General features: G+C 39.4%; 1 protein-coding gene and 1 long non-coding RNA gene across 6 annotated transcripts in view; one reads left to right on the top strand and one right to left on the bottom strand.

Moving 5' to 3' along the window:
• The window catches only part of LOC132343174 (uncharacterized), a 44,050-nt gene extending 35,070 nt beyond the window's left edge, over positions 1–8,980 (top strand). Inside the window, exon 3 of the long non-coding RNA XR_009491871.1 lies at positions 7,927–8,980. This is a non-coding gene — a long non-coding RNA (uncharacterized lncRNA). The remainder of the gene's footprint in view (positions 1–7,926) is intronic.
• The window catches only part of PLCL1 (phospholipase C like 1 (inactive)), a 368,258-nt gene that overhangs the window by 102,894 nt on the left and 239,785 nt on the right, over positions 1–25,579 (bottom strand). For 2 of the 5 annotated variants that reach the window (XM_059875839.1, XM_059875841.1), the window contains exon 1: positions 20,551–20,770. The exons of 2 other annotated variants lie outside the window; for them this stretch is intronic. In XM_059875839.1, the coding sequence (XP_059731822.1) occupies positions 20,551–20,552 (2 nt within the window). In that variant the 5' untranslated portion in view covers positions 20,553–20,770. Of the gene's footprint in view, positions 1–16,659; positions 16,746–20,550; positions 20,771–25,579 lie in introns of those variants that run through there. One more of the 5 variants, XM_024976515.2, reaches the window with a different exon arrangement.

Genomic DNA, 25,579 nt, shown 5'->3' with positions numbered 1-25,579 from the left:
CCATATTTCTTTCTTGGGACTCAACTCAATTTACAATTATCACATTAGTCACGTATGTAAGGAGAGCAGGTAGCAGTGATTTTATCCTCAACTGACATGGGAAACAGCTCTCAAATGATTGGTTTCTCCATTTCAACGTTATTTGCTTCTCTTCAGTATCTAAACTTACAGAATCTTGACAGTAATGATTCAGACAAAGCATGCAGATTAATCAATGCTATCAAACTCATGCATCCAAGTGACCTTTCTCTTCTCACACAGTTAACAGCTTGTTTTAATAGATTCACTTTGTATTCTTGAGTTGAATTCAGATGATGTGTTTTACTAAGATGCGGCTATTCCAGCCAAGTTATTACTTTGCTGACTGCTCACCCCTCCCTACCCTCTTATCGGCCTACTCTCTTCCTTTTGTTTCTGCTGTCTCCTTCTCAGTTTCCATCTGTATTACATGTTTAAACATGGTAGCTTATACTGTACAAGCAAAATACATATACATATATTTATGCATAATGTATGCAAAAACTTATTTTAGTATGCACAAGAAAATTATAAAAAGAGAAAGAAGAGAATACAGCTAAGGGCTACTAAAAACTATAAAGAATGCTGAGCACTGAAGCACTGATGCTTTCAAGTTGTGGTGTTGGAGAAGACTCCTGAGAGTCTCCTTGGAGAGCAAGGAGATCAAACAAGTCAGTCCTAAAGGAAATCAACTCTGAATATTCACTGGAAGGACTGATGCCAAGCTGAAGCTCCAATACTTTGGCCACCTGATGCAAACAGCCAACTCATTGGAAAAGACTTTCATGCTAGGAAAGATTGAAGACAGGAGGAGAAGGGAGTGACAGAGAATGAGATGGTTGAATAGCACCATTGACTCAATGGACATGAGTTTTAGCAAACTCTAGGAGATGGTGAAGGACAGAGAAACTGGCATGCTGCAGTCCATGGGGTCACAAAGAATTGGACATGACTTAGCAACTGAACAATAACAAAGCTTCCCAGATAACAAATGGGCTTCCCTAGTATCTAAGCCAGTAAAGAATCTGCCTACAATGCAGGAGATCCTGCTTCGATTCCTGGGTTAGGAAGTTTCCCTGGAGAAGGGATAGGCTACCCACTCCAGCATTCATGGGCTTCCCTGGTACCTCAGATGGTAAAGAATCCACTTGCAATGTGGGAGGTCCGGGTTCTATCCCTGGGTTGGGAAGATCCCCTGCAGGAGGGCATGGCAACCCACTGCTGTATGCTTGCCTGGAGAATCCCCATGGACAGAGGAGCCTCGCAGCCTACAGTCCATGGGGTCACAAAGAGTCAGACATAACTGAGCGACTAAGCATGGCGACTAAGTCGGACAAGACTTAGCAACTGAACAACAAAGCTTCCCAGATAACAAATAGGATTAGAACCCAGGTGTATCTGGTTTCAAATTTGCATTCTTTCTACTACATTCTTGGTTCCCAAAGTATGGTGATTGCCCTTACCTTAGTTGTTCAAAGTAACTAAATTTTTCTGTTGTGAAGACATGAATAGACAGACCATCAAAGGCTTTACTTCTATGCATTTTAAGTGGAAAGGTAACTTCTGATTTCTTTACTTTTAAGGAAACAGAGGTGAGAAAAGCTGACTAATGGTCTTTTTTTAAAGGACTAAAATCCAGTAGGATATTAGAAGCATGTGAGCTGTCAGCTGTCAGCTGCAAATCACTCCTGCACTTGTACGTGGAGAGGGCACATCTCCTGCTGGTAATGTTACATGTAGCCAGACACCCTTGCCCAGTCCTGCTAAACTTTCACATATTGGGGTTCAGTTCAGTTCAGCCGCTCAGTCGTGTCTGACTATTTGCGACCCTATGAAGCGCAGCACGCCAGGCATCCCTGTCCATCACCAACTCCCGGAGTTCACTCAAACTCACATCTATCGAGTCGGTGACGCCATCCAGCCAACTCATCCTCTGTCATCCCCTTCTCCTCCTGCCCCCAATCCCTCCCAGTATCAGAGTCTTTTCCAGTGAGTCAATTCTTTGCATGAGGTGGCCAAAGTATTGGAGTTTCAGCTTTAGCATCAGTCCTTCTAATGAACACCCAGGACTGATCTCCTTTAGAATGGACTGGTTGGATCTCCTTGCAGTCCAAGGGACTCTCAAGAGTCTTCTCCAACACCACAGTTCAAAAGCATCAATTCTTCGGCGCTCAGCTTTCTTCACAGTCCAACTCTCACATCCATACATGACCACTGGAAAAACCATAGCCTTGACTAGCTGGACTTTTGTTGGCAAAGTAATGTCTCTGCTTTTGAATATGCTATCTAGGTTGGTCATAACTTTCCTTCCAAGGAGTAAGTGTCTTTTAATTTCATGGCTGCAGTCACCATCTGCAGTGATTTTGGAGCCCAAAAAAATAAAGTCTGCCACTGTTTCCACTGTTTCCCCATCTATGTCCCATGAAGTGATGGAACTGGATGCCATGATCTTAGTTTTCTGAATGTTGAGCTTTAAGCCAACATTTTCAATCTCCTCTTTCACTTTCCTCAAGAGGCTTTTTAGTTCCTCTTCACTTTCTGCCACAGGGGTGGTGTCATCTTCATATCTGAGGTTATTGATATTTTTCCCAGCAATCTTGATTCCAGCTTGTGCTCCTTCCAGTCCAGCGTTTCTCATGATGTACTCTGCATATAAGTTAAATAAGCAGGGTGACAATATACAGCCTTGACGTACTCCTTTTCCTATTTGGAACCAGTCCGTTGTTCCATGTCCAGTTCTAACTGTTGCTTCCTGACCTGCATATAGGTTTCTCAAGAGGCAGATCAAGTGGTCTGGTATTCCCATCTCTTTCAGAATTTTCCACAGTTTATTGTGATCCACACAGTCAAAGGCTTTGGCATAGTCAGTAAAGCAGAAATAGATGTTTTTCTGGAACTCTCTTGCTTTTTCCATGATCCAGCAGATGTTGGCAATTTGATCTCTGGTTCCTCTACCTTTTCTAAAACCAGCTTGAACATCAGGAAGTTCACAGTTCACGTATTGCTGAAGCCTGGCTTGGAGAATTTTGAGCATTACTTTACTAGCGTGTGAGATGAGTGCCATTGTGCAGTAGTTTGAATGTTCTTTGGCATTGCCTTTCTTTGGGATTGGAATGAAAACTGACCTTTTCCAGTCCTGTGGCCACTGCTGAGTTTTCCATATTTGCTGGCATATTGAGTGCAGCACTTTCACAACGTCATCTTTCAGAATTTGAAACAGCTCAACTGGAATTCCATCACCTCCTCTAGCTTGTTTGTAGTGATGCTTTCTAAGGCCCCTTGACTTCACATTCCAGGATGTCTGGATCTAGGTGAGTGATCACACCATCATGATTATCTTGATCACGAAGATCTTTTTTGTATAGTTCTTCTGTGTATTCTTGCCACCTCTTAATATCTTCTGCTTCTGTTAGGTCCATACCATTTCTGTCCTTTATCAAGCCCATCTTTGCATGAAATGGTCCCTTGGTATCTCTAATTTTCTTGAAGCGATCTCTAGTCTTTCCCATTCTGTAGTTTTCCTCTATTTCTTTGCATTGATCGCTGAGGAAGGCTTTCTTATCTCTTCTTGCTATTCTTTGGAACTCTGCATTCAGATGCTTATATCTTTCCTTTTCTCCTTTGCTTTTCACTTCTCTTCTTTTCACAGCTATGTGTAAGGCCTCCCCAGACAGCCATTTTGCTTGTTTGCATTTCTTTTCCATGGGGATGGTCTTGATCTCTGTCTCATGTACAATGTCACGAACCTCCGTCCATAGTTCATCAGGCACTCTATCAGATCTAGGCCCTTAAATCTATTTCTCACTTCTACTGTATAATCATAAGTGATTTGATTTAGGTCATGCCTGAATGGTCTAGTGGTTTTTCCTACTTTCTTCAATTTAAGTCTGAGTTTGGCAATAAGGAGCTCATTATCTGAGCCACAGTCAGCTCTTGGTCTTGTTTTTGCTGACTGTATAGAGCTTCTCCATCTTTGGCTCTAAAGAATATAATCAGTCTGATTTCGGTGTTGACCATCTGGTGATGTCCATGTGTAGAGTCTTCTCTTATGTTGTAGGAAGAGGGTGTTTGCTATGACCAGTGCATTCTCTTGGCAAAACTCTTTAGCCTTTAGCATGGCCCAAACCATTTCTACAGATTATAACAGACCACAGCTCCCCTGACCATACACATTTTTGGAGCTCTTGCAACATGAATACCCTTACACCTCTTTTTATCCTGCCTGAGTTTTATCTATTGCGGAAGGTCTCTGCATGCAAAACATAACCAGTCCCAATTTCCTCCAAAATCACACATAAATAAACTTTGCGACTTACTTTAGATCCTGAGTGTATACATGCTGGGCCAAAAAGGCAGGGATAGTCACTGAAAGACATTTCACTGGCTCCAACCCCGTTCTCCATGTCCTCTCTCAATGTTTCCTCTCTCAAAGCTAAAACTTTCTTCCAACTATGTACCCAGGCCCTTTGGGTCTTTTCTTTCTCTGGTAAGCAAACTACACCTTTCTTCCCAAACACAGTGCCTTGCTTTGGAAAAGAACATATATCTGTCAGACATGGTTAATCTAAAGACTTTTCCCACCTCATAATACGTAAAACATACAAATAAAAATCAATTTTACTGGTATTATACACAAAATAAACAGCTAGGTTTTCCAGAAAAAAATCTTGATTCTTCATACATTCTTTTTAACAAATGAGATTTGTTAAATACAAACTTCAGGTTTTCTTTTCACACATTCTGTCTTTTCATACATATCAATTCTCAACAGAAAAAAATTTTGTTAGGCTACATTGTCCATTTTCATAGTTAATATATTCAAAGGAGAGACCTTGCTGTGCCCAGAAGGCTTGAGCTGGTCTCAGGTTTGAGCTGGCTAAATTCAGGTAACTGTTGGGGACAGCATTCCAAATCGGAGACCTGCTTATCCAAAAGGGAGAAATGCTGTTCAGATTGTTCAGTAGTAGTAATTGGAAGAACTGAGCTAGAGCTCACAATTAATTGGTGTTGGAGGTTACAGGTGATGAAATGTACATATTAGTATACTCAGGATTCTGTTATATTAGTCCTCGAAAATCTTCAAGAAAAAGATTTTTTAAAGTCATGTCCTGCTCTATCATCTGTTTTTGCATGAGTATGTAATTCGTATGATTTTAATCCTGTCTTTAGTTAGCCTGATAGAAGGAATAAAGTTACTTGAATGAAATTGAATGGAATAAAGCAAAATAAAGCAATCACATGTCTCAGTCATTGAATTTGTCAACTGAAAAATATAGTCACAACCTGAAAGTACAGTTATTTTATTTGGTGGGACTCTGAGTTTAGGACTCTGAGCCCAGGAAACAGCATCTCAGTAGCTCTGAGCAAACCGTTCCAAGGAGGCAGAAGGGGAAGTTGGGCTTTATACAAGTTTGCAACAAAGAGCGCAGGCAGTCTGAACATCAAAGATCAGGTATCAAGTTAAGGAATTGAGCGTTCTCTGTACGGGAAGATGCAAGCCTCTGGGCTCACTGAATTTATTCCTTTCATATGCACCTCAGCTATCTGGGCCAATCTTGTTTCCTTGTTCACCTTGCTTCTCGCATGCCCCCAGCTCCTCAGCAGTCACTGTGGCGGGTGGCAGCAGCCACTGGATCACAGTATGGGGAGCCCTCATTCACATTTGGAGGCTAGGAATCACTGATGGTGGTGACATTTCTTTTTTATTAATATGGTAGGAGATATTTTCATGTTACATACTAAAACTAAAGAGAATAGAGAATTTTTTTAAGTGAGCCATACAAAAAAATATATTGGGGTAGTAAAACAACCATTTTTTCAGATTGTTAGGACATCTGGTACAGAAATGTAGACCATCCGCTTATACAGAGTATAATTAAGATATTTAACTTTTAATATTTTAAACTATTTCCTTAAAATAATTTTTAAATACTTAAAGAGGCCAATTTGGTAACTGAATGTGCTTAAGTTTACAAAATGGTTCATTTTATTTCTGAAGTGCTCCCCTGTGGTTTGACTACAAGATTACATTGCTTAAATGTGTCAGAACTCATATGGTAAAATGAGTGTTTCCTCCTTCACAGTAGATAGCTTGAAAAGGAATATACTTAATTCAGGATGCAGTCTCTGCCTAAAGGCATTTTTTTAATTAATAATAAAGCAAAATTTGTTAGTAGAATTACAGGAAAACAATGTCAAACTATGGAAAGGCATAGAAAAGAAAGTAAAATTCAATGAATATCACAAATTATAAAGATATCACTATTAATATTTTAGCAACTATCTTTCTAGACACATATTTATGCAAACATGTAAACAAAAAAAATCACAAAAATGCCACCCTACTATATATGTGGTTTCATTACCATTTTTCTTTCCACAACATACCATAAAAATCATTCAAAATAAGCAGTTTTTTAAACCACATAATATTTATTTAAATACCTCTTTGACAAGTATTTTGGGGTTTTTTTCCCTTGATTTTTCATGATTATGAATAACACTGCAACAAGCTCAATGCATTTTCAGAACAGCATTTCAGAATTCTTGTCATATGCAAATATACATCCTCAGTGTTAAGAAACTGCACTGCGCTGAGCGCCTTTTTCCTTGGAAATGTCCAAGTCTTTCAAAGCCAGTTCTGGTTAATAAAAGTAGCACTATTCCTGATTACACCGGCTGTGACTGATGGAGGAAATTCCATCGAGTTCCATCCATCATATGCTTCTTGGGAGGCAGCACAATAGAGAGAAACAGGCATAGACTTTGAGCCAGGCAGACCTATTTTTTTTGTTTGTTTGATAAGTAACTTTTATTGCAGTATAGCATATACACAGAAAAGTGCATGAATTCTAAATATACATCTTGATGGATTTTCACAGAATACTCTATGCAGTCAAAACTGTTATTTTCTTCTCCTTTTAAAACTGCTTTTCTATTCACCACGTAATCTTGAAGAAATCATCTGTCTGAGCCTAAATGGGGCATGATGATACCTGCCTTAAAGATACTAAATGCATACAAATGTACACTAGGCAATATGTATACAAAGCTTCTAGTACTCAGTAAATAAATGACAGTTTCCTCCCTATCTCTCCCCAAGCTAGGAAGCATGTTCCAGCCATATTCCCAACCAGCTCATTCTCTCCTTTAACCTAAAGCCATCAAAAGCCTGGAACACCTTGCTCTCCTGACTGCTTGAATTACAAGTCTCTCCATTGCAAAATGAGTTCTTAATAATGTTCGTGAGGAATACAATCACATCAAGGATCCTAATTTAGCACCACAAGGTATTAACCAGTAGGAGATAAAGAAGCTCATCTCCATTAAGAAAAGTAGTTGTTAGAATGACTCTCAAGTTTAATTCTGCTACTTGCTAAGTATTATTAAAAATATAATGAAAAGCAAAGCACCCTGGGTTTCACCAAGGCACCCACACAAGCCAGGTGCAGCCTTACTCAGTAGATCTGAGTGTGTCATATTCTCAAGCACAAAATGTTGTTTTATTCAAAAAGTCAAAATTAAGGATAGTGGGTAGCAATGAATGAAACTGAGCTTATTTTTTGCTGTTGCTGCTAAAGCAGTACAAGGTTGAATGCAGTGTACTCAAGTCCAGATGAGAGCAACACCCAACAATTACACCATTCTGTCTTATCTGTGAGGCTTCAACCATCACTCAGGGTCTACTCTGCGATGACAACATTTAGTAATGCAGAAAGCAGACTGCCAAATGCTCATAGTCACAAAAGCAGACAGACAGCATAAAAGCTTTTAAAAACATTAACAGCTACTAAGGTTTGAATCTTACTATGTGCCAGGCTCTCTGTCATGTAAGTTCTTTGCACACTATCACTTTATTTTTCCCTCACAGCAGGTCTTTGCAGAGGTTTCCTTATCTCTCTTTTGCAGGTGGAAAAATGGAGGCTTAGACAGATGAAGTTACCTGTCCAAGATCACACAGCAGAGATGACAGGAGATCAAGCCAAGGCCAAGCAGAGACTATTGAGCATTTAAGCCTGGGTCTGTTGGACTCCAAAGTTTTTGTCTCTAAAAGCCAGATGGCCAAAAAAGTTGCCTCTGTCCACCTTGATTTTTCATACAAAGTGTTACACTCTGCCTGATGTCTACAGCAATTTAAAAAAAAATGAATCCATCCCTTTGAGGGTGGGAAAAACACTTCGATTTTGTAAGGATAGGAAAAACTGCCTTAACCCAAAGACTTCTCTGATGAAAAGTTTTGTTGTAGAATTTTTCTAGTTATTTTGTTTTTAATTAGTAATGAGATAAGCAACATGAAGACAGGAAAATGTTACTGAAGTGGTATTGTCTGTAATAGTTTTCTCCATTTCTGTGAACACTTCTAATTTTAAAATTTCAGCAGAGACATCTTAGTGTAACTACCACTCCATCCAGAGCCAAGAAGTGGTGGAAATTTCATATGGAAATTTTAATAGTCCCTTTCTCTCCAAAGCCAATTATTTTTCTTTCCTACTTGGAATTAGCGCATCCCATTTGACTTCCAGCCATGAGCTTGGAGGTTGGTTGGAAAGCTGTAATGAGCAGAGGCTGACAGCATGTCAGGTTCCATTGTGTTTGTGTGACTGCTGATCACAGTAATGAAACAAGTATTAGCTTCATCCTTATCACTATAAATAAATGTGATCTTATGACAACACTGGAGCTTTCATCATTTATTAAAACGGAAAGGAAGAAATGTAAAAGTGGCTATACAACTCTTATCAAGAAATCTGCTTGCTCCCTGAGGTCGGCAGTTGACTAAATTTTATATTATTTATGTTGTGAATAAAAAACTTGGAAAACCATGCTCCATCTTACTATATTTTAGAGGACATATCATAAATAGTTTTCTCCAGCCAAATCTAATTCACTCAGAATTGGAAAAGACCATAGAAAACAAAAGATTAGTTTGGGAAATTATAGAATATTGATGCATTTAACATTCAATTCAATGGAATCAATTATTTAATTAACTGGAGGTTATCTGGAAGTTACATATAATATGACATTCCAAGGACATCTGGAATCTCTCTCTTCCTCTCTCTCTCTCTCTCTCACACACACACACACACATACAGAGGCTTCAACCAGTAGTTCTTGAGGTTCATGAATGTTATGAGTTTAAGAGTTTAAATTCACTGGTTTGTGCATTTTTCAGTCCCTAGTTCCTACAAAACAGGAAACATTATAGTTGCAGAAGGCAGGTCAGAGCACTAACTGTTTCTTCCCAGAACCTTCGACCTACACAACGTGACTGAAAAGTAGCTGGGAAGACAGTTTGGGAAGGACTTCCTGTTTGTCTTCATTTATTAGACTCTTCTCTTTTCCAACACACACAAATAAAACACATCATGAATGCCACATAATGTGCTGACTCTGATTTGCCAGGATGATTTTATGTTTGTTTTCCATCTGAGGTCATTTCTTAATATATCTAGACGTTGTTGCTGAAGACACGAGCTTGTTTCTGTCCCTCAGAGACCATTTTCCATAGTGTCCCAACACAGTGAGGAAGTGGATTCCAGCCTGCTGTAGCAATGCTGACCATCCCCACCGTGAACTATCTTAACCCATGAGGAAATTAAAACTTCAAGTGTCTGTTGTTTTTTGTTTATTAAGTCTGGATGTAAAAGCTGGTCCCAAAAATGCCTCTTAATTCCTGCAGGCCATTTGGAAGTCAATTTTTATCTCCTCCCACAGCACTCTTCTCACAAATGCTACACAAGCAAGAGGAACAGCCTGCTTATCTCAGTCCCTTTGGTGAGGAGCTGCAGCCCAGCTGGCAAAGAATGGGTTCTGAGCAGACACCCTCCTATTCTACTCCCCAGAAAGGTTGGAGTGACAGGGCTGGAGTCAATGAAGTTGGAGAGATGGGTCCAGGGTGCTCAAGGCACCAGAGTTCTTTCCCTTCTGAGCCATTCACTGCTCTCCTCTCTTCCCTCTGAACTTCTTCCCTTTCCCTTTCTCCCTCATATTCCTATGAGTGAAATTATGAAGTTGCTTCTTTGACATGCTCTACACCAAACCTATAGCTTTTTCCCAAAAGCCAGCTCCTCTTTCAAGGCCTATCTCAATCAGTAGCAGTTACCACTAGTTGAACTGCCTGATTTCTCCTGACCATTGTTCTTCAACTTAGTTGAAGTTGATTGTTGTTCACAGTTAGATTGTTGAAATGGATTGAATCAATAAAAGTCCACTGAGGGGAAAAATAGGAAAGACTTCAAGTGTCCAAAAGAGAGGGAATTTAACACGGGACTTCATATATACAAGTGCTGGAAGAGTTGAGAAACCAAGAGCGAACAATGAGGCAACACAGAGATTAGCACAGTAGGCAGTTATTCCACTCCCAGAAAAGGAGGAAGTGGTGTTACCAGAACCCAAGGGCCAGAGTCACAGAAGAGCTAGAACCATAGAGGGCTCGTCTTGCAGAAGCTGGAGCCACAAAGCAAACAACATAGCTGTAGACTCTCCTAACAGTGCCTCACACTGGCCAGAATGGGAGCTGTCAAATCAGCCAGCAGGGGTTGAATCCTCTGCCATGCAGAGAAGGGGAGTGGGAGACAAAGAGCAGATCTGATAGCAAAAAGGCCACGAACCAACTCATAAGTTAAATAAACTCTATTTAGTTCCCACAATTAATAACTGATACCCTCACATCTTGGGAAATAGATGGGGAAACAGTGGAAACAGTGTCAGACTTTATTTTGGGGGGCTCCAAAATCACTGCAGATGGTGATTGCAGCCATGAAATTAAAAGACACTTACTCCTTGGAAGGAAAGTTATGACCAACCTAGATAGCATATTCAAAAGCAGAGACATTACTTTGCCAACAAAGGTCCATCTAGTCAAGGTTATGGTTTTTCCAGTGGTCATGTATGGATGTGAGAGTTGGACTGTGAAGAAAGCTGAGCACTGAAGAATTGATGCTTTTGAACTGTGGTGTTGGAGAAGACTCTTGAGAGTCCCTTGGACTGCAAGGAGATCCAACCAGTCCATTCTTAAGGAGATCAGTCCTGGGTGTTCTTTGCAAGGACTGATGCTAAAGCTGAAACTCCACTACTTTGGCCACCTCATGCGAAGAGTTGACTCATTGGAAAAGACTCTGATGCTGGGAGGGATTAGGGACAGGAGGAGAAGGGGACAACAGAGGATGAGAAGGCTGGATGGCATCACCGACTGGATGGACATGAGTTTGAGTGAACTCTGGGAGTTGGTGATGGACAGGGTGGTCTGGCGTGCTGCAATTCATCGGGTTGCAAAAAGTCGGACATGACTGAGCAACTGAACTGAACTGAACCCTCATTCTGGTGGTGGTTTAGTCACTAAGGCATGTCCAACTCTTGTAACCCCTTAGACTGTAGCCTGCTGGGCTCCTCTGTCCTTGGGACTTCCCAGGCAACAATACTGGAGTGGGTTGCCATTTCCTTCTCCAGGGAATCTTCCCAAACCAGGGATCAAACTCACGTCTCCTGTATTGGAGGTAGATTCCTTACAACCTGAGCCACCAGGGAAGCCATCCTCACTCTATATTCTATAAAATTTAGTCTCAAGAGGGTAAGTAACACACTGGGAGTCAAATGGGGCAATCAAGATTTGAACCTCAATCTCCCCAACTCTAAAATCCTTTTCCTTTCCCCCCTCTCTTGACTGCTTTCTCTTGCCAGTAACTCTTCAGCTATAATATTTACACCATAATGGGATATAGTCTTAAAGTGTAAACAAGCATGTGACGTTTTGAACAGAAAATTCATTATTTATGATTTTTCCTAATTAAATAAGAAAGTAGTAACATCTAAACCATAGACTCATAAACACTTAAAATATAAAACTATAAAATGTTAACATTAGCAAGAGCTGGGTAAAGGGTATACAGGCTCTATCTATACTATCTTTACAATTTTTCTATAAAACTTATTGCAAAATAAAAAGTTTATTTGTTAAGACCCACTGAATGTTTAATATCTCCATCGATATGGAAGATCCATTTGTTTGTTCCTCTTGTTATCCATTTTTCAATTCCCTTTCCAATGACTTTGTTCATTGTTCATAACTTTCTTGTCATCCCTAATCCCTCAAATTGACTTCATTTTATGTTCAAGCCAGGAAACTTTGCAATTTGAATTTGGAAGAGACAGATCTCACTTAGTTTAGTTCCCACTCTCTATGGTTGTATCATATTAAAATGTTTCCCTTTCAAATAAGTATACCACATAGCACTTTCAAATATAACTACTTGAAGAAAACCAATTTTAGAAAATCAAAAATAGCCCACAAAGGTGTTGGCACACCTTTGTAACAATTGCTTAATCTAGGATCATGAAGCCTCTAAAGAGAGTTTCCTGATGTTCTTTAGCATATGAGAGAAAATAAAGGAAGAATTAGAAAAGGAGAGGCGAGGAGAGCAAAATGATATTAAGAAGACAAAGACTTTGGAAGGAGGAAGGCTAGAAAAGAATTTTTAATGCCAGTTCATTTCATATAAGCCAAACTGCCAAATGAATAATACCTGGTAGATGTTAAGTCTTAAATACCACCATCTAAGTCAAAGGAATATTATGAGGCCTATATTTTAAAATATTCTCATGACACACACCAGACAAAACAATCTTTTAACACTCTGCTTTAAACTAAGAGAGTTCTATCAACTATTTTCTTCTTGTCTTTTTATTACTCCTAAGGTTCCCAAAATAGTACCTTTGCTTAGATATTCATTTTATACACTTAAACAGAAGATAACTCTTTTTTCTTTTCTCTGCACTCCCTGCTCCCTACAACCCAGCACCTCCCAGAGATGCTAGAGACATAAAGGATCTTTAAGCATCCACATATTAGTCATGTTACTGGCTAATGAAAAGAGTTATTTTTCCTTTTCTGGTAAAGTCTGTTTTTCCACAAGTCTTTAATTTCTTCCAAATCTCACCTACCATTGTCTACATATGATAATAACCATGAAAAAAAAAAAAAAGAGGAGAAAAACACACGCCTTGGCAGACAGAAGGCCTGAATATTAAGCTGAAGCCATTTACATGGCCTGATGAGGCAAGTGTGAACCAGAAGCCTTTCCGCATCGGACTGAACATGACAGGAGGCAATTCTCAAATCACAAACCTCACCTCCTCACCCCTCCCTAAATGGCCCAGCCTGTGAGGCCCGCACCCACCCAGGTGCTGGGGTATTCATCCTTGTCAAAGATAGTCTTACAGTTTTCTTACAAGCTCTTCCAGGACACAGTGACACTGGGTGATAGATGTGCCCAGCAACTCTTCATATTTACTAGTTTTCAGTTACAAAAAGACAGGCTTTCTTGGCATCCTCTTACTCTCTTCTCTGCAGAATCTTTTAGGCTCCCAATCCATCATTACTGGCACAGCCTCACCCACTTTCATTGTTCAATAGAAGGTGCCATCTATTAATATTGTTGACGTCTGGGATGGTGTGACCACCACACAGTAGTAAACTGGAGGTGCCAAGTTTCACTCAAAAAGCGTGAAAGATGCTGTGATTTACAGCCATCCTAATGAGTTGGAGATTTCTGGACCCGTAAGCACCTGCTGCTTCCACAGCGTCTGCCAAGTCTACTGCCACATCCTGGGCTATTGGACAGCACTCCCTTCCCCCTTAGGAGAATTTATGGTTAAACGACACTGGAAGCCTTCCTGTGTGCCATCCACTTTTCTTAAAAAGACAACACTCTTCGGGAAAGTCCATTTGGGGAAACAAGAGAAAGAGTCCTATCTTTGCTTTTTCTCTTTTGCTCTATGACTGCTCTCAACAGATTCCCAACTAGCCTTACAGTGAAATAAAATCAGGAGGTAATTTTATATCCTATCTTCTTCTACAAAAAGTTTAGAGGAAAGAGCCAGAAAGCGACAGGTGCTGTTTGTTTAGAGAGAAGATTTATGCTGTTGTATTTTAGGCACTTGATGTTCCTTCCCTCCAAGAATGTGATTTGTCACCAGTCACAACTAGGAGCAAACGAAACAATCCTGGAGACTCCCAAACCATGCAGATCTGCTCATACCACCTCAGGTAAAGGTAATGGAATCACAGAAGCCAAGCTGACCAGAAGGCTGCCTTAGTTCCTTTCTGTTCTGCCACCCACCCACCTGCTCCCTTTCCCCATGCTTCTCGCTGCTCAACTAATGTACCAACTGCACACATAAGTAAGCCATTCACTCCATCCAGGCTCTTCTTCCACATGAACCACGCTTATTCAAGTCCCAGAGTTGCCCTCTTATTTCGCCATCAAACCAAATGCATACTCTTCTCAGAAACTGAGACAAAATATAATGTTCTCCACAAAGTTTTTCCCAGTTAATTCAGGTCACCACTTTTGATTCCTATGGCATTGGTAGATGGTACAGTGTGACAAAATGCTTCTACTCTACAAGGTTCTTAATCTACTAATATGCTCATGAAAAACTTATGTAAAGTGAACGGGTACTTCACTCTCTGATTTCCACCTCCCTGCTCTGTAACAGACCTTTTGATATAGAATACAAAGATCCCCACTGTTTAAAGCTGGAACCCATTTTATTATAATGCAAGAAAGTTAAGGTACAAAACTAAATGCAAATGTCACAGATTACAGATACAACATCTTGTGTTGCTCATGCTTGCATGTAACTTTATAATTGCTTCTGGTGTTCCTTCCAAGTTCACCCTTTTCCCCACGTATGGTTATTTTTCTTAACTCCATTTAGTCCTTGAAGATAGAAATTCACTAGGTTTTGAGCCCAAGTCTCCTTATCTGTGTTATTCAAATTAGGCTCCTAGGAGCAGTTGTGGGGGCATCCCTATATACCAATCACAAAAATATCCTAACTGCCCTTTCCAAGCTCAGAGTCAAGAAAACCTAGTTAATCACACTCTCTGACTCTACAACTTCTGGAAAAGTCCCAGACTCATTTAGAACTCGGGCTAACCTGTATCTAATCATATAACTATGTGCAAAAGGCTGTTGCTCCCATTTCTAAGCCATAAAGTCAAAAAAGTTTCTAGTATATTAGTGTGCTTACATTGTACTTTTGAGAACTCTGGCTCTGACCAGATTGAAATAATTTTCAATTCACATACATTTATGATACAGAATATAGAAGGGTTGGTTTTTGTTTTAGGGTTTTTTTTTTGCTACCATCACACTTGGTTATAAAGTGTTTTATTTTTCTCTGGTTATTTCATTTATATATATTTTGTCTGCAGAATTCTCCAAGGAAATGAACAGGCTTTTCACTTCTTTTCTGTCTTTCTTAGCATCTTGGTAATCTGATTCTAAAGAAATTGTATGCTGTCAGGTTTAAAAAATGCCAGAAGGGAAGGTCTTAGTTTGACTTAAACTTGGAGTTGACAAACTTTTTCAGAAAAAAGCTAGTCAGTATTTTAAGCTTTTGGTGCATATAACTTCTGTTGAAACTATTTAACTCTGCCATTGTAGTATGAAAGCAACCATAAATAATACATAAATAAATGAATGTGGCTGTGTCCCAATAAAACTTTATAAAAACAGGGTAGATCACACTAGGTCTGCAAGCCATAGTTTGTCAACCTCAAACCGAAACTTGTGAAAACATCGCAAAAGACAAATGATATATACTAGCACTCCACCAGTAAACACTGTAATTCAAACTCAACTCCACAAGAAGTTTCTAATTAAACTGAAATTAAGAGTAGTAAGATATACATATATACCTCAGGGAAGCTCTCTATCAAATTCAGTGGTACATTTGTGCCCTGATACATTGGTGCTCACTTCCTTACATCCCACTTCATCCCTGAGTATTTTATTCCAGAAATAATTGTAACTAAACTCAATTAGGCAGTTATGTACTATTACTGACAATGTTTAATCTGTTTTTATGTTTCACTTGAGTCCAAATAAATCAATTCCTAAGCAAATGTCTATGTATTAAAAATTAAATTTGCATCTTTGGCAGACTCATTGGTTTCTGACTAGAATTCATCACTCCAGAATGCACAGCCATGACTACATTCCCCTTTCTCTCCCCTCCTAGTTACTTCTCAAGTGCTTATATTAAATACAAGTCAATGCAAAATGATATTCCTTTTCATCCTCAATTTCAAAATGGAAATTCTATAAGGCAAAATGAACTGACAGACAAAATATTTCCAGAGTTAAAACAACAATGAAAATATCCTATGTAATACTAATTAAAACAAAATACCCCAAATTTCCACCTAAAATAATACAATATGTTTCATATTCTCTACTGCCTAGTATTCCTAGCCCTCAAAAAACTGGAATACTACATAAGACTCAGTAAAATCTGGTAAATTAAACCAAATCTGACTTGAATAGTCAGTTGATTCACTTTAACAGACCTTTGATTTGCACTAGAAAACATATTGCAAAAAAAACAGACACAAAGGAAAATAATCTGACAACATGAAAGGACTCATTACCCAAAATTAATTCCTATATTTTGGGCTGTAAGTAAACAGGGTAGAAAGTATACAGGGTAGAAAGTAAAGAGGCTGTAAGTATAACCAGGGTAGAAAACTAAATCGTATCTATACATAGAGTTAATCCTAAAAGGAACTTAGTATAAATCATAATGGAGTTAAATCAGCATCCAAAGGTTGGCGGCAACGGGGACTATACTCACTGCAATCACTTTTTTCCGAGTAGACAGTAGGGGTTGCGAGCTAGTCAGCCTTTCCATCTCACACAGAAATTCAGCTTTCTGCCACCTCTTATGTTGCGTACTCTTTCTTCTAACACCCTTTCTTGCTGATTTTAGAGTTTTCAGAAAATGAAACTACATATTAGAAGTGAACTGACCGACTGATGTAGGAAACAAAGATATGTTTAACATGATTTCAGTTTCAAAAACCCTTCACCTACCAAAAAATAAGCAAACTGTGGTATTCTCCAGGAAGCTGGAGCAATTTTTACTTTTTCTCTATTTTTCAAATTTTCTGCCATGATAATGCTTCACTTCCACAAATCAGAAGAAAATAAGAGTCTAAGGACCTACTAAGGTCCTCATGAGTTGCATCTATCATTTCTATTCCTTACTGTGTATATATAGTTTTTACATACAATTTTTATATAATAAAACTGGTTCTCTAATACATATCTAGACGAAGAAATGGCAACCCACTCCATCTTGCCTGGAGAATCCCATGGACAGAGAAGCCTAGCAGGCTGCAGTCCGAGGGGTTGCAAAGAGTCAGACATGACTGAACAACTGAACACACATGCATAACACATACATGAAAATCAGTCCCAATATACAGAAATGATCCCTTAATAAATTAATATAAACTTGAGTTTCACAGGATTTCTCCTGAGCTGAAAGCAAAGGTCCTTATATAGTTCAGTTACAGTGTGGAGGTAACACCAGGAACTCATGCCATATGCCATCTGCTAATTCCTTAGTGTGCTTTTTAAGAACCTTATTAAAAATTGTGCTTCATAGAGATTAGTAGAAGACACACTGGAAAGGATGGCAGGTTTCAGCCACACTGTCAGAAATCCCAGGCTGAATCCACCAAGGGTATAGTTGAATACATGGAAAGGTAAAATACTGCTGGAATTGGCATGTCAATGCTTCTTATTTCATATTTAGGATGTCTAACCTAAGTGACATAAAGCTTATTAGATTTGTGCCTAACTTATACTCAGCCTAAATTGTATTTCTAAGTAAATAATACACCAGTACATTTTGAAACATGTAATTTCATCCAAGTGACTTTTTTTCTTTGAAAAAACAAACAAAAAAACAAAAAAACAAATTAAACTTCTATTCCTAACAAGCTACTGTGTCCAAGTACTAAAGGCAATATTTACCCCTAGCCACCTGGCAGTCCCGCTTGGCATTCGAGATCCACATTTATTCTCCTCAGGTCCTTTCTTGGCCACTTCCCCCCATCACACCCTCCACATCTGTTCTTTGACCTCTGGAAGGTCTTCCCTCTTCCTGGCACACAGGACTTCTCACCCTCTTCCCTCCCCAGGAACATTGTTCTAGAGAGATCACCTTTGCTACTCTGCATGAAATCTCCACCCAGTGCTGGGTCTCCTTCTCAGTTTCCAGTTCTCTGCTAAGGACCCACCTGAGAAAGAAGACACAGTATCAGGCAGCCTTGCCCTTGACAAGGATGGCTGCCGTCTCACTTAGGGTAGGCCTGCTGATCTTTGAACAGATGCCTCATTCACATACATCCTCATAATAGCTACTTCAGAGTTAGTCCCTCCCAAGTTCCCTCATCACTTCTCCTCACCACCATCCCAGCTCCCAACACCTGATGTCACCTACCCTGCGGAGACAGACATAACCAAGTATATTTGCTTACAGCTATTAACACTAGTTTCTACAACTCCATGGTTGTCCTGGCCTCCAACTTCAGAGGAGTGTCTGAATCTCCCTAAAAACAAAATACTTCTGTTTTGATGATCAGTCCATTGGTGTGAATGGGGTGTTAAAGTCTCCTACTATTATTGCATTACTGTCAATTTCTCTTGTTATGTCTGTTAGTGTTTGTCTCATGTATTGAGGAGCTCCTATATTGGGTGCAAAGATATTTACAATTGTTATGTCTTCCTCTTGGATTGATCCCTTGATCATTATGTAGTGTCCTTCCTTATCTCTTATAATCTTCTTTAATGTCTATTTTGTCTGATACGAGGATTGCTACTCCAGCTTTCTTTTGCTTCCCATTTGCATGGAATATATTTTTCCATCCCCTCACTTTAAGTCTATATGTGTCTTTAGGTCTGAAGTGGCTTTCTTGTAGACAGCACACTGGAATATTACTCAGCCATAAAAAGGAATGCCTTTGAGTCAATTCTAATAAGGTGGATGAACCTAGAACCTATTATACAGAGTGAAGTAAGTCAAAAACAGAAAGATAAATATCATATTCTAACGCATATATATAGAATCTAGAAAAATGGTACTGAAGAATTTATTCAAGGGCAGCAATGGAGAAACAGACAGAATAGACTTATGGACATGGGAAAAGGGGAGGAGAGGGTGAGATGTATGGAAAGCGTAACATGGAAACTTACATTACCATATGTAAAAATAGATGGCCAACAGGAATTTGCTGTATGGCTCAGGAAACTCAAACAGAGGCTCTGTATCAACCTAGAGGGGTGGGATGGGGAGGGAGATGGGAGTTTCAAAAGGGAGAGGATATATGTATACTTATGGCTGACTCATGTTGAGGTTTGACGGAAAACAGCAAAATTCTGTGAAGCAATTATCCTTCAATTAAAAATAAATTAATTTTAAAAAATAATAATAAAGAAATAAAATATTTCTCCAACATCACCAATAACCTTATTTTGCTGGGTTTGAAACTTTCTACTACTTCCTTCCTGGTTTTTAATCTTTTTAAAACCATCTTTTGGTAAGTCTACCACCTCTGTAAGAATCAGCCTTCTCAATCTCCAATATTCTCAATGAATGATCTTTCCCTACCACCCTCAGTTTCTACTCCCTTCCCTTCCCACTCACAACCCTCCATCTTCTTCCCAAATCTGGGCAGCTGATGTGTGTGGCTCTCAAGTCGGTAGAGATTCCTTTCCTGGAAATCATTCTGCTTTTACCAGATTCACTTCTCTCCTCAGTCTTAATTTTCCTTGATTTCTCTAGAGCATTGGATACTGATGATGACCACATTCATCCTGGCAACATGCCTTTCTTAAGCACCCTACCAATGCCTTTTGCTTCGATGGCATTGAACCCTATTTAATCTTCAACCCTGTCTTATCTTCTTTCTCTGTCTCCATGTTTATACTACTGACCTCTGTTCTTCCTCTCAACTCATAACCAGAGATATTATTTAATACTTTTCTCTCTGTCCACATCCAAGGTCATAAGCAACCTACAGACCATCTGAATTTAAATGCTCTGTTTCTAAACTGTTTACTGAACATTTCTACCTGGATGTCCCATCATCATCCAAGCCTCAATATGCCTTAAAAGAGAATTAATTTTTATCATATCTGCATACTATTAAAGTGGTATGGCTATCCCTCTAATTTTCTTGTCTAGAAACCCTGAAGTTATGTGGCTTTCTCTTAGAAATGCCTGTGTGTTGTCTCTTCAGTTGTGTCTAACTCTTTGTGACCCCACAGACTGTAGAGGAGACTCCTCTGTCCATGGGATTCTCCAGGCAAGAATACTGGAGTGGGTTGCCATTTCCTCCTCCGGGGGATATTTCCGACCCAGGGCTTGAAACTTCATCTCTTCCATCTCCTTCATTGGCAGGTGGGTTCTTTACCACTACTGCCACCTGGGGAGCTCCCAACTTCCAGAGATGTCTGCTTCCCTCCTATTCCCCTTGCCATAAGTCTTGTACAAAAACCTCTTCATCCCAGGCCTATTTTGCTATGACAACCACCTTAATTTTTACCCCTTTCAATTCACCTTGCACACTATTACAGGTTAGTCATCTTAAAATAATGTCAAAACACAAGTAACTTTTAAAAACTGTGACTTAGAGTGCTATATAACATAAAATATAAACAGTTTGATTTTTCTCACATAACAGGAAGTCCAGGCTTCTCTTGGTATAGGTAAAGCAGTTCAGTGTAGTTAGAGACAACACCTCTTAGCCTTTTCCTAGTGGTAGCAAAGTTGCCATATGGCTCTAGGCTTTACATTTTCATTCAAGGCAAGGAAAAGGGGAAAGGGAAGTTCCTGCATGTTATCATAAACATGTTATCAAATTTAAAAAGCTTTTCCATAAGTGCCATCAACTGTCTTCACGTTGGCCAGAATGAGGTCACAGGGCTGTTCTATTTGCAAAGGAGGCTGGGAAATAGACTGTCATGAGTGGATTAAACCAATCATGAGCCATCATTTGAGGACAGGCCAAGAACTGAGATTCACTTATCAAAGAAGACTGGATACTGAAGCTGAATCATCATAAGGTGGCCACCTGATGAGAAGAGCCAACGCACTAGAAAAGACCCTGATGCTGGAAAAGATTGAAGGCAAAATGAGAAGGGGGCAGCAGAGGATGAGTTAGTTAGATAGCATCACCAACTCAGTAGACATGCATTTGAGCAAACTCCGGGAGATAGTAAAGGACAGGGAAGCCTGGTGTTCTACAATCCATGGGGTCTCAAAGAGTCAGATACAACTTGGCAACTGAACAACATCAAAGAAGAAGGGGGGCTGCCCAACTTTATTTTTTCATTCCTCCTGCATACTAAGCCTGTCCTCTGATCACCTTGGCCTCTTCTCTCAGGGTCCCAAACATGGCACGCTCACCTTTACCTTTTCACCTTTGCTCCCTGTATTGGGACCATTTTTCTTCCATTTCTGTCTACTTGCCAAATCCTATTCATTCTTCATGGTTCTGCTCATATTCCATCTATTCCACGACACACAGAATTCACAATGATTTCTTTCTTGAAAGAACACTTTTACTCATTCATTCACTCATTCATTCATCCATATTCACTACTGACTTACATGTGAGTACTACACAGTTGAACATTTAATTCTTGTTCTTTAGAACATTTCCTCTGACTTGGCTTAACTTCTCTACAATATTATATCCAACATAAAAACATGAACTGTGCCTCAGATTTCTTTTGTATGCTCCCAATCTTTACACAACACTGAAAATATGATATACGCTTAGTAAATTACTGACTGAAAAATTCTATAATTACCTAAAAAGAATAATACATGAATTACTAAATGTAAAAAAAATAAAAATAAAAACACTGTAGTTGGGATTTTAAAAACAGTACATTACTTATTTCAGCAAAAATATACTCCACAAGACAAGAAAATAATGATTATATTTGCATTTCAATGGTGAATTTATTTCCTTTGGAAAGCTCAAAAGACCAACAAAGCTAAATAAAATTCAAAATTATCAAGTAGAGAAGCCATTTGCAGACTTTTCAGATCTAAAGGTTAGTCTCCTAAGCCATCCCCTGCAATGTTAGACAGAAAAAAAGGTCAAGTGATTCATTTTAGAGAGATGTTGATCTATACAGGGATTAAGAGATCTCCAGCTAACACTGCTGTCAGCCAGCGTACTAAGAAGATTTCAAACTGGGAGCAACTTAAGCAAGAGACTTAACTCCCCAACTTCACACTGACCAGGTTTGTAAACAGGCCTTACAATTTGCTTATTGCCCTTTCATTGTCCAATTGGCCACGTAGATAACTTAAAATATATGGGGACATGTTTTCTCACAACTTATTATGGAGTCTGCAGAGTAGACAGAAGTGCAGCCTCACTATTTTTGGACCTGAAGAGGACAGCCTCTCAGAGAAGAGAAAATAGCTTGTAGGAAAGCTCATAAACTTCCCCAGGTCCTTGCCAGAAGCTGAAATCCCATTCCCAGGGAGCAGTAGCCTGGACGCACTGCACTATTGCTGGGCGCTAGGTTTCTCTCTGCATCTGCTCTGTCTCCACCAGGACAAAGAAGACCAATGATGGGATTAAGTGCAAAGCTAAAAAGAGGCCTCTTTTCCCTAATTCCTTTGCTCTCAACAACATATGATAGTATTACAGTGGTTGCATTCTCAAAGGGAGCAAAAGCTGCAAATATTAACTTCTGTGAAATAATCACTAAAGGGACCACCATGCTGATTGCCAAAATGTGAAGCCCAAAAGCCAATTTTTCAAATGAGCCCATGCTCACCTGATAAAATTCTGTCACATTTTGCCTGTATTTTCCCCTAAATTCCTCAACTAGCTACCTATGCTGGGAACATCAGGATGCTTTGTGACTTCTACTATGAAATAAGACTCAAAAAAGTAAGTACACCAGCAAGAAATAGTATTGCAAATATTACTCTTGAATTTGGATACTGAGTACTATTTAAGACACAATTTTGTCCTATTTAGGACACTGTTCATGTCTGATCCATTCCCTGTTCCTAACTCCAATTTAAATGTCACCCTAATGTTTTTCATGTGGACCAAGAGATATGTTTGCCCATTCTAACAAATAACATAGGTTCTCCATTTCAATTACAAGTTTTATAGTATACTATACATTTTCAAGTAGTAACTCAAAAAGGAATACTGAAAAAACTTTCAAAAAATTCTCTCATTTATCTTAATATCTGTATTTCTTAGCAGTTATCTGACCCATAGATGTTTACTAAGTGAGTGATGTGATTGCACATTTAAAACATCTATTCTTACTAAATAACAGAAGTTCCCACAATATAGCACCTTGAAAGTGCTATATTGAGATCCTATAAATTGATCCTAAAGAAGCAAAAAAGAATCAGAAACAATCAGAAACATGAAAAACAATCAGAAACATGAAAAGCCCCCAAGAAAGATGTTTAAGAATTCAGTTACAATAAAACAAAAATAGAAGTCATACTGCCTTCATGAGACTTCAGTTCAGTTCAGTTGATCAGTCATGTCCAATTCTTTGAAACACCATGGACTGCAGCATGCCAGGCTTCTCTGTCTATTACCAACTCCCGGAGCTTACTCAAACTCATGTCCATTGAGTCGGTGATGCCATCCAACCATCTCATCCTCTGTCATCCCCTTCTCCTCCCGCCTTCAATCTTTCCCAGCATCAGGGTCTTTTCCAATGAGTCAGTTCTTCACATCAGGTGGCCAAAGTATTGGAGTTTCAGCTTCAGCATCAGTCCTTCCAATGAACGTTCAGAACTGATTTCCTTTAGGATGGACTGGTTGAATCTCCTTGCAGTCCAAGGGACTCTCAAGAATCTTCTCCAAACCACAGTTCAAAAGCATCAATTCTTCAGTGCTCAGCTTTCTTTATAGTCCAACTCACACCCATACATGACCACTGGAAAAACCATAGCTTTGACTAGATGGACCTTTGTTGGCAAAATAATGTCTCTGCTTTTTAATATGCTGTCGAGTTTGTCCATAACTTTCCTTCCAAGGAGCAAGCATCTTTTAATTTCATGGATGCAGTCACCATCTACAGTGATTTTAGAGCCCCCCAAAATACAGTCTGTCACTGTTTCCATTGTTTCCTTATCTATTATTTGTCATGAAGTGATAGGACCAGATGCCATGATCAATAAATGCTGGAGAAGGTATGGAAAAAAGGGAACCCTCTTGCACTGCTGGTAGGAATGTAAATTGATACAGCTACTATGGACAACAGTATGGAAATTCCTTTAAAAACTAGAAATAAAACTACCATATGACCCAGGAGTTCTACTGTCAGGCATATATACTGAGGAAACCATAACTGAAAAAAACACATGTACCCCAGTGTTCATTGCAGCACTGTTTACAATAGCTAGGACATGGGAGCAGCCTAGATGTCCACTGACAGGTGAAAGGATAAAAAAGTTGTGATACATATACACATTGGTATATTACTCAGCCATAAAAAAGAACACATTTGAGTCAGTTCTGAGGTAGATGAACCTAGAGCCTATTATACACAGTAAAGTAAGTCAGGAAGAGAAAAGTGAATATCATATACTAACAAATATATGGAATCTAGAAAGATGGTACTGATGAACCTGTATGTGGGGCAGCAATGGAAACATACACATAGTGAACAGACTTGTGGACACAGTGGGAGAAGGAGAGGATGGGATGAATGGGGAGAGTAGCATTGAAACATATACATTCAGTTCAGTTCAGTTCAGTCACTCAGTCATGTCCGACTCTTTGCGACCCCATGAATCGCAGCACGCCAGGCCTCCCTGTCCATCACCAACTCCCGGAGTTCACTCAGACTCACTTCCATCGAGTCGGTGATGCCATCCAGCCATCTCATCCTCTGTCATCCCCTTCTCCTCTTGCCCCCAACTCCTCCCAGTATCAGGGTCTTTTCCAATGAGTCAACTCTTCGCATGAGGTGGCCAAAGTACTGGAGTTTCAGCTTTAGCATCATTCCTTCCAAAGAAATCCCAGGGCTCATCTCCTTCAGAATGGACTGGTTGGATCTCCTTGCACTCCAAGGGACTCTCAAGAGTCTTCTCCAGCACCACAGTTCAAAAGCATCCATTCTTCGGCACTCAGCCTTCTTCACAGTCCAACTCTCACATACATACATGACCACTGGAAAAACCATAGCCTTGACTAGATGGACCTTTGTTGGCAAAGTAATGTCTCTGCTTTTGAATACGCTATCTAGGTTGGTCATAACTTTCCTTCCAAGGAGTAAGCATCTTTTAACATATACATTACCATATGTTAAATAGATACCCAATGGGAATGTGCTGTTAAGAGGTAGGGAACGCAAATCCAGTGCTCTATGACAACCTAGAGGGATGGGATGGGGTGGGATGTGGGAAGAAGTTTCAAGAGAGAGGGGATATATGTATACCCATGGCTGATTCATGTTGATGTATGGCAGAAGCCAACACAATACTGTAAAACAATTATCCTCCAGGTAAAAGTAAATAAGTTTATTTTTTAAAAAAGAAAGTAAAACAGTCCATGCAGATATACCAAGAAACAAGAAAAGATTTCATTACTGCTATAATAAACAAATCCTGTTAAGGTAACTATGCATCAATTCCACAAGGGGTGTGATAGAAAATAATTTCACTAACTAGAGGAATAAGATGTCAACATAACATCAAG

This window comes from Bos taurus, chromosome 2 (genome assembly GCF_002263795.3).
Source record: "Bos taurus isolate L1 Dominette 01449 registration number 42190680 breed Hereford chromosome 2, ARS-UCD2.0, whole genome shotgun sequence".
Taxonomy (NCBI): domain Eukaryota; kingdom Metazoa; phylum Chordata; class Mammalia; order Artiodactyla; family Bovidae; genus Bos; species Bos taurus.
This window is presented reverse-complemented; position numbering and strand designations above follow the sequence as displayed.